At 39.3% G+C, this 9338-nt stretch overlaps 1 protein-coding gene across 1 annotated transcript in view; it reads right to left on the minus strand.

Moving 5' to 3' along the window:
• Positions 1-1426: 1426 nt before the first annotated feature.
• Positions 1427-9338, minus strand: part of LOC104411660 (GRAM domain-containing protein 4-like) — a gene marked incomplete at its 3' end in the record, with an annotated part of 34118 nt that continues 26206 nt past the window's right edge. The window contains exons 4-9 of the mRNA XM_010022139.1: positions 8333-8394; positions 6316-6448; positions 5838-5863; positions 4140-4231; positions 2493-2584; positions 1427-1475 (exon numbers count right to left, since the gene is read on the minus strand). Of these exons, the coding sequence (XP_010020441.1) occupies positions 1427-1475; positions 2493-2584; positions 4140-4231; positions 5838-5863; positions 6316-6448; positions 8333-8394 (454 nt within the window). The remainder of the gene's footprint in view (positions 1476-2492; positions 2585-4139; positions 4232-5837; positions 5864-6315; positions 6449-8332; positions 8395-9338) is intronic.

The following is a 9338-nucleotide window of genomic DNA, read 5'->3' on the forward strand; positions in this document are numbered from 1 at the left end:
ATGTCCGTATCAGTGATCTGGGTGAGGGGATAAAGTACTTTTGCAGACAACACCAAGCTGGGTGGGAGTTTTGATCTGCTGGAGGGTAGGAAGGCTCTGCTGAGGGATCTGGACAAGCTGGATTGACATGCCAAGGCCAGTTGTGTGAGGTTCAACAAGGCAAAGTGATGGGCCCTGCACTTGGGCCACAACAGCCCCATGCAGTGCTTCAGGCTTGGGGAAGAGTGGCTGGAAAGCTGCTGATGGAAAAGGACCTGGAGGTGTTGGTCAACAGCTGGATGACCATGAGCCAGCTTGTGCCCAGATGGGCAACATGGATTGTACCAGAAATAGTGCAGCCAGCAGAGCCAGGGCAGTGATCATCCCCTGTACTGGGCATTGGTGAGGCCGCACCTCGAATCCTGTGCTCAAGTTTTGGGGCCCTCACTGCAAGAGAGACCTTGAGATGTTGGAGCGGGTCCAGAGAAGGGCAATGGAGGTGGTGAAGGGTCTGGAGCACAAGTCTGATGAGGAATTGCTGAGGTACCTGGGGTTGTTTAGTCTGGAGAAGAAGAGGCTCAGGAGGGACCTTATCGCTCTCTACAACTACCTGAAAGGAGGTTGTATTGATGTGGGGGTTGGTCTCTTCTCCAAGTAACAAGCAACAGGACAAGAAGAAATGTCCTCAAGTTGCACCAGGGGAGGTTTAGATTGAATATTATCACAGAAAGGGTTGTCAAGCACTGGCACAGGCTCCCCAGGGAAGTGGTAGAGTCATCATCCATGGAGGTATTTAAAAGGTGCTTAGATGTGGCACTTGGGGACATGGTTTAGTGGTGGACTCGGCAGTGTTAACAGTTGGACTCGATGATCCTAAAGGTCTTTTCCAACCTAAGCAATTCTATGATTAAGCTGATCTATTTCTGGTCTAGCACAGAAATGTCTTTTTTTTTTTTTCCTTTAGAAGCTCTACATCTAGAACTTATTTATTTATCTAAAAAGTTATTGGCCTTTAAAGAGTAACAGAATTATCCCTGGAAGCAAGGCATAAGTCTTAGTAAAAGGTCTGAAATTCAAAGAGCTCCATCTTACATCAACTCTTAGAAACCTTCCTACTTAAAGTAGGGTATGCAAACATTAAGTTCAAAACATTACAAAGAAAAGAGAAAGCTAGGCTTCTTGAAGATCCCACAGGATCTAACTTGTCCCAGATTGGCATGTTAACATTGATTCCAGAAATGCAATTCAAGTTTAGGGTGAAACACCCAAACCTAAGAGCACCTTTAGTTAAGATTCCTAAATTGCAAGAGAAAAAAAAAAGAATATAGTGTCTTTATTTGCACCTCACTCTTCCTCCCTTTCATAGCTACCCACATAAACACAGAGGAAGGTTTGAAAGGTGTCACTCTTGACACAGACATACAGGCCAAGCTGATCAAATACCTACCATGGGTTCAGAAACTTCAGGCACAATGCTCCACTGTATTCTCCAACCCCTAGAAGTTATGGAAATAGTTAAAGAAAGCAAGTACTTCTTCTCCACCTGCCAACACGGATTATTTGTAAGAGGTTAAAAAGTAGTTTTCTGCAATTAGCCCTTATGACTTAAAAAATAATGAAATAATCCCAAAATTCATGAAGAAGCAACAACAAAAATCACAACTGGCCAACCACAGACGGCTTTAAAGGTATATACATTAAAGAAAAGAATTAGCTAGGTAGACACTACATAGAATCAGCACTTGTGGTTTTACAACAGAAGTGAATGGTGTGCAGAGAATAATTAATTATGAATATTTTTTTCTTGTTTTTCTTGTAAAACTACATCAACTTATTCAGGACCTATTTGCTACCAGCAATTTTCAGAGATTAGCGTAGTCATAGTGTAAGTATCAATTAAGAAGTCAGAAAGTTACTTTAAAACATGCACATTAAAGTCCTCTTCACCATTAAGGTGAAAAACACCATCAGCCTAAATAGCATTTTCAAAAGATCCTCTCAGTACAGAAAGCATACATTTTAAAAGGAAGTCTTAATGTTTAATAGAGGCTGAATTTACAAATGAAAGATACTTTGAATAAAGAATGCCAAGATCTACTGAAAAAGGCAAAACTGCTATTTTAGGCCTAGGTGAAAACTCTCCATGGTAAAGCAGACGGCTTTTAATTTTTAATTTAATAATAATAATTCAATAACTTAGCTGATATTCCCCGATTATTCTGAATGCTGCAGAATGTTATTTTAGAGTCTTAGCATGCTGACAGATTTGTTTGAGAACACAGAGTATCATTTATGATGACCCAACTCACAGGATACAAAACCAATTCCTTAAAAAAGTCAAAAATTATAGAAACTGAGCAATGAAATTAAGGATATTAAAGTCTGAATTTTACTTTGTTAGACTTAACTCACAACATTAGAAAAGCTAACAGTTTACAAACTCAATGGAAGAACAATAAAACATCTTTCAAGCAAAGCATTACAAGACAATAATCTAGTACTTAAGTAAATACCTGGCTATGAGGTAATTTAGGGACAACCTCAAAATTGCTAAAAATAAGAACATAGGAATGGCCCAGCCATGCCATACAGCATTCATGTAAATCTGTAAATTAAGAAGAAGAAAAAGAACAAAGAGAAACACAGATTACAAACTGGTGTACAGTGAGATACATGCAATACCGTTTCCCACCGTACTGTTGGGTTCAGAATCACACAATTCAGATCACAAAAATGAATACATTTTAGCCACCCCATGACTGAGAGCAGCACTGCATTCGTGAATGTAAAGTCAAAACCCAAATCTCTAGAGATGACACTTAACTAGTACTCAACTGCTTGAGATAAGTATTGAATACTTCCAACACTGCAAACACATGAAGGGGTAAGGGAAAAAAAGTAAACCTTAAAGTCTGTGAGCCTGCTATGTAACCACAACATGGTCTAACCTCACCTTTGGCAGCTGAAGCAATGGAATAGTAGAAGGGTTATAGCAGTTAGCCCCATAGAGGGCAACAGGAGAAATGCTCGCTCTATTATTTCAGGCCAATTAAATCCCAAATGTTTTACCAAGCTTAGACAGATTGCAGGAAAATAGGTTTTATTTTATCTAACAAGTACAAACATAAAGTGCCTCAAAAGGTAATCTGTTCCCTTCCCAGGTTCTGAAAACACAGACACTACAGCCTCCCTGCTGAGACGCATTACTGTTTTTAGTGATAACCCCAAAATGAAGCATTGCCCCAGCTCCAAGGTCCCAGAACTTTCTAAACAGTGGATGAAGTTCATTCTTTCAGCTTTTATCTGAAGAATAGGTTTGCCAGGAGAGTGAGAAAAACCAGCAGATTAGGAGAAGGGACAGACACAGGGCACAGGAGGGGGAAGTCTCCTCTTCAATATTCCTTTAGCTGTGCTGTGCAAAGTAGCATTAAATAAGGCTCTATAACTTACACAGAGGGATCATTTAACAACAAGGTGTGTGCCATTTCACCAAACAGGTTCATCCAGCTACAACAACTGGCAATTCCTTTGACAACCAAAATATTTCATATACACCATGACCAAAATAATTCAGATCATTAATTAACAGTTAGAAGAAAAACAAATTAAAACTCCACTGAATAGTTATGTCACTGTGCCCACAAACCTCCTTAAATAGCATGGGAATGCTTGAATTTAGCTCACAGACCTGATGTTTGCACATTAAATGATCCTCCAATCAAGGCATTTTGCCTCTCATTAGTATGATCCTAATGAATGGCAAAGAGCACTGGTGGAAAATGACAGCTTCTTATGAAACATAGCCACTATCAGCATTTCAGCCCTAGACAGCAAGAGATTTTGCACAGGCAGAAGTAACCATCAAATTACAGGACTGGGAGACAGGACACAAGAAATGAGAGAACAATGCCCAGATTATTCTAAGTTATTTTAACAGTTACAAAACTATGCTACAATAAACCCCAAATCCACAATATAAGTATCTTTGAAATACAACCAAAATGACAGCTACTGCTATTTTGTGTTAAATGAAGTTACACTATTTGATTTGACTTCAAACTGTAGCACAACCCCTAGTCAGATATGGTAGTTTCAATGAATTTCAGTAAATCATACATATAAGAAGTTCTTACTACTCCTGGAGGAATAGGATAACTTACAATAAAGGCAATAGCAGAAGTGTAGATAGAATACCAGTCTGATAAGGCAGAAAGATTCTTCACAAAATTAGTAACAGGTTTGGCACCTCTCTCTAAACAGAAGCGGAGAAAAACCACAACTGTTAGAATCAGCTGGCAGCGGTTAAATCACTTGTAAATGACAAACAACCAATTTAGAAAATTAATAGGAATATTCAAGACATGTAATGATAAAAAAGCTTATCCAAATTAAGAAAAATGAAACTCAAGAAACCCTTGCTCTCACGGCCACTGTATGGGAGAGGCATCACTCCTACACACAGATGCACACAACCAGCCAGCGACAGCAAGAGGAGCCATTCCTCAGCTCCCTAAAACCCACTTGTCCTTCCTTTACCCTACCTTACCCTATTCCTCTAAGCTCTTTTACCACTTGGGCAAACTGGCTAGGGGACACAAGGAAACAGGAAAGGACTGCTGCATGAAGACCTTTGCTTTCTCTGCTGGAACACACTGATTCTGCCTTCCCTGCTGAGAAGACTGATGAATCCTCTTGCACAGGGGGCCCAAGAAGCACCCACCCTTATCTGCAGTACAGGTCACAACTTTGAAAAGCTTTCCTCAAGACAGCCTGTCCTAGTTCGTTTGGCTTGAAACTCAGCTATCCTCAATACATGTCCTATGGGAAGTAATGAAACAAGTAGGACTAGACTTCCTTGAGCATCATAGGCACAACCAAAGCAGCAGATGAAGTGGAAGGGGCATGCCCAGGGCGCTGGAGGAGGTCACAGACTCAAGCCCTGCTTCCACCTGCTCTGCTCCACCACCCTACATCCAGTCTGCAGGGAAGGTCAACACTTGGAAACCACTGGTGACAATAAGGTTCTTGAGAGGTCCAGATGGCTGTCAGGCACCCCTGAAGAACAGGGATCTAGATTCTGCAGCTCATCTAGAGGAAGTTAAGAACCACTCAAAGCTAAGCTTAATAGTGCTTTTCATAAAGCTATTCTTAAGGCAATGCACATGCACCACAGAAAACAGGTCAGACGTTTTACCCCAAATGAAACTAGAATGAATACCAGTATTAGAATAAGGAGAACAAAACTGACTTTACACAGAGATTACAGACCTTTATTTCAACTTCACCCTTTCCCCTATATTAATTTAACAATTTGTAGCACAAATCAGCCACATAGATTTTTTTTCAGGCTAGCAATCCTTCTGGAAGGCTTAACTACTTTGTTTAACCTGTCATCTTGCATCTTCCACTTTCCAAAGTAATTTATCAGCTATCCAAGAGAAAGAAATGCAAGACACACTCATTGTATCCATCATCTGACCCTTCTGTCTTTGAAAGCATAAGCTAATAGACTAGCAAGTGAACTACAAGCAGCTCAGACATAAGTGTATGAACACTATTACTTTTGCCATTGGAAAAATACCCTGTTCTCATTCATTACATGTTTACACATTTTAATTAACATTACATTTTTAGTTCAGAGATACCCTACGTAATTCAAGATTAAAGTCAAGCTTCTACCCCTGCTCCTCTAAGTTACTTTGCACTCCAAACGCTGTATCTGGTTTTCAGAATAATTTCTGCTTGTGAACTGTCAGAACAATTTGAAAACACTGTATTTTAAAATGTAGCAATCTTCCTAATAGAGTTACTAAGAACTATTTTTACTTCCTGAAAATAAAATATTGCTAAGTACTTACTTAATCTTCTCATATTTTCAGTCAACCTGAAAAATAATGGATAGAAGTAATTTGTTAAATAGGCCAGTAGTGCACAGCTGTGTACATTTGGGATATTGAAATACTGCTGACACTTATAAATTAGATGTTTGTGCATAAAGCTTCATTCTTGCCTGTTATGAAATGTGTTTTCAGTAAGTAATACCGCCTACCTTGCATCAGACCAAAAACTGAAGTGTAAAAGCTCTCCAGCCTAACTAAGGCTTTGCCCACGGTTTGAGAGTTGTGAGAATAGCTCTTATTCTACCTCAGACAGCAGATGAGCTTCAAATTTCATGGTGTGGCCAAAGCATTCACAAATCTTTTGAGATGGTTCCACACTTTCAGTTCTATTGCCATGCTCAAACCACATAAACGGTTGTAAAAAATAAGTAAAAATGGGGAAAAAAGCAACTTGTAAAGTAGCCAATTATTTCTCTCAATCACATTAAAGATTTACCTTCTAGCACTAAGAGGCTCTTCTGTTTCCACTGTATTCTCCTCTGGCTGAAATCTGAAGTCCTCAACATACTCCCCAAATTTGTCACAAAACCACTTCTGGAGTCTCGAACAGACTGTGTGACTACGCTTATCTATAAAGAAGAAACACTAAGTATCAGGATAATACTAGACAACATCTTCATCCAAAGCTTGCCCCTGTTCCCACACATCATGCTTTGTTGGGAAACAGACTTTGTCAGCTTTCCTGTCCTTCACCAACTCTCTTCATGGAAACTCGCTCTGCAATTTACTTTTGCCATTGCACAGAAACCCTGACTGCACAAAGCTGGTAAAATAAGACAAAAGGTGACTCCTGCTTTGCTCTAAGCACAGCACAGGGAAGCACCATATTACCAGAAGTAGAGAGATTACTTAAATACCCTAACAAATGAGAATTTTTAGCAAACACTGTAAAAACACTGTCTGGTTAAGAGGTTGCTATAAACAAAAGACTGACATAAATGTCAGCACTCCTATTGTGCTGAAGGATCACCTTGAGGAAAGCAATGTAAAGCAAAACATTCCTGAGCAGAGAGAAGGGCACTCACCCTGCAGCCACATGAATTTGACAGGAAAAGGAAGTGGAAACTTAAGCAAGATTCTGTAAGAGACTTTTTTATTACCACTTTCCTACCGTTGATAGGCTGTAAAGATTGCGGATGTGTGTGTATACAGAGATATATTTGTATCTCTAGATAATGTATATGTCACTTGCTATGCATGGAATATACAGTCAAAATACTGCCTGGAAAGTCTTATATGGCAAAGTAATGAACTGATCCACACTTTCTGTATGTCAGTTTCAGTGGAAAAATATAAGTATATGGAAATAATATAAGGGTAAAAGCCTTAAGGCAGCACAAATGAGCACAAAACTTCAAAGTTTACCCAGAAAATCACTGTCTAGAAGGAATAGAGAGACTGTTCTTTGGCAAGATGAGTCAATACAGCAATGTCACAAGGAGGACACTGGTCACAACTGTTCAAGGACCAAAGTTTGTACAGAACTCAGTAAGTTTAAGATATGATTAAACAGAGGCATGAAAGATTAATCAGCCAACTACAACAGCCAAAATGAGGCTTTTATGCATGTGGGGAAAAGGAACTGGTGCTTAGAAAACAGAATCATACTATTGCAGTGACATCTAAAATACCAAGGAATTTAGTGAGAGTTTACAGCTGAGACAACACTTCAGCTTTTTGAAACTAAAAACCTGTGAAGTAGATCCCACATGCTGATACTTCCAAAAGTACTGAGAAAGAAACTGAGTGTACAAGACAGAAAAAAATGGCAGGCTGTAGTTCACATAACAAAGTATTGACGTTATGGGAATTCAAGAGGAGCAACTCCAAATTTAATCTGCAGATTTAAAAGCTCAATGAACAAGTGTGGGGAGAAAAGCTTAAGTGTACCAAAAGATTGAGACCTGTTGCTTCAGTTCTTTCAGAAATCACTATATTATTGAATTCATAACAAGCACCAGCTTGAGAAATGTAGATGACACTGTAGGTGTCCAAAAAAATAGTAACTCTTAAGCTTACTCCTCTTCCAGAATGCCTTGTCTTTCAGAAATAGGAAGCAGTAATACAGATAATAGCATAAAAGAGCTTTTGCAGTTGAGAACAAAATAGAACATTTTTTGTATGTATTACACCTGTTTTTTGCTAAGTGAAGGATCAGCAAGGCATGCAAGAACGATGAAATCGGGCAACAAGTTTCATTAGAATCCTACAGGCTTTACAATACACAATAAATTCCTTGCTCAGGTGTGCAAAGTCAACTACAAAAAGTAAATGCACAATCACATACAGTGAGGTAAAAAGCTACTAAAATGGTCTTCACATCTGGCTTCTTCAGAAGCCTGCTTAAGGACCCAGCACGTTTTTCAGCAAGGTTTGATCTTCTAAGGTTCAAAAGAAAGGGGTAAAAAAATCCAAGTGAATCAAACTGCTAGTAGAGATCTGACCAAGATTACCTGTTCCATTGGCTTGCGTCTGTGGCTTTGCAGTTTGCTGAGCTGCTGGCACCTCTTCCGTCCTGCAGGAAAACCAGAAACAACATGAAATGCTACAGATGAATATTATTTTGTTTTACCTTTTAGGTAAAGGGAGCACTGGAACCTCCAGGGTTTCTATGGCTGAGATAATACAACCATGGCAAGTGAAATCCTAGATTCAAAATATCCATTACGCATTGCACTTAGATCCAGGGAAATACCATCCACTGGAAGGAGAGGTGTGGTTTAGCCATTTCCTGTCACCAACAGCTCAATTTCATCTTAAAACATTTTAAATAATTCAATATCAACTTTGTTGCATTACTCATGCCTCTGTTGTACATGTAGTGCAATGCCTGCCAGGAAAACCCTTCAGAGCCCTGATTCTTCCCACAGTAATAAAGGAAAAGAGATTCTGTATCGCAGGCTGATAATCACAGTGCTAGATCAAAACCATTTCAAACCTTTCAAAATGAGTCAAGAATAATACTCATCCATTAAAAGTGAACAGATTTTGGGAAACCAAATGCTTTTGACATTCTGCACATGTGCACAGCTTAAATTACATCTGCACTATCCACAGCCTACAACTGCCAACCTGTCTTGAGAATACTTCAGGCTTCAGTCCAAAAGTCTTCAGCCATCCATGTAGATATCCTACAGACAGATTTTTCTAATGAAGCAGCAGCTTTGACAACATAACACCAGCTGCAGCAAGCTTTACTTGACAGCAAGTTGTATGATTGAAAAGATTACTGCTTGAAACAGTGAATTGCCATGCAACTTCATTATCACTCATGTATCAGGCAATATAGATGCTTTCAAATGTTCCCTTCATTTTTTGTGCCTCAGGAAGGGAATCAAGTGGGATGCTGGTCAGCAAACAGAGAGTAAGAAGAGGGATCCCACTGTATTAGGCAGTCTGCAGCAATATAGATAGATATATAGTTCTCTCTCCTCTAGAAAGTACATTAGGGACAGATCT

Source organism: Nestor notabilis, unplaced genomic scaffold, assembly GCF_000696875.1.
Source record: "Nestor notabilis isolate BGI_N333 unplaced genomic scaffold, ASM69687v1 scaffold799, whole genome shotgun sequence".
Lineage (NCBI taxonomy): Eukaryota > Metazoa > Chordata > Aves > Psittaciformes > Psittacidae > Nestor > Nestor notabilis.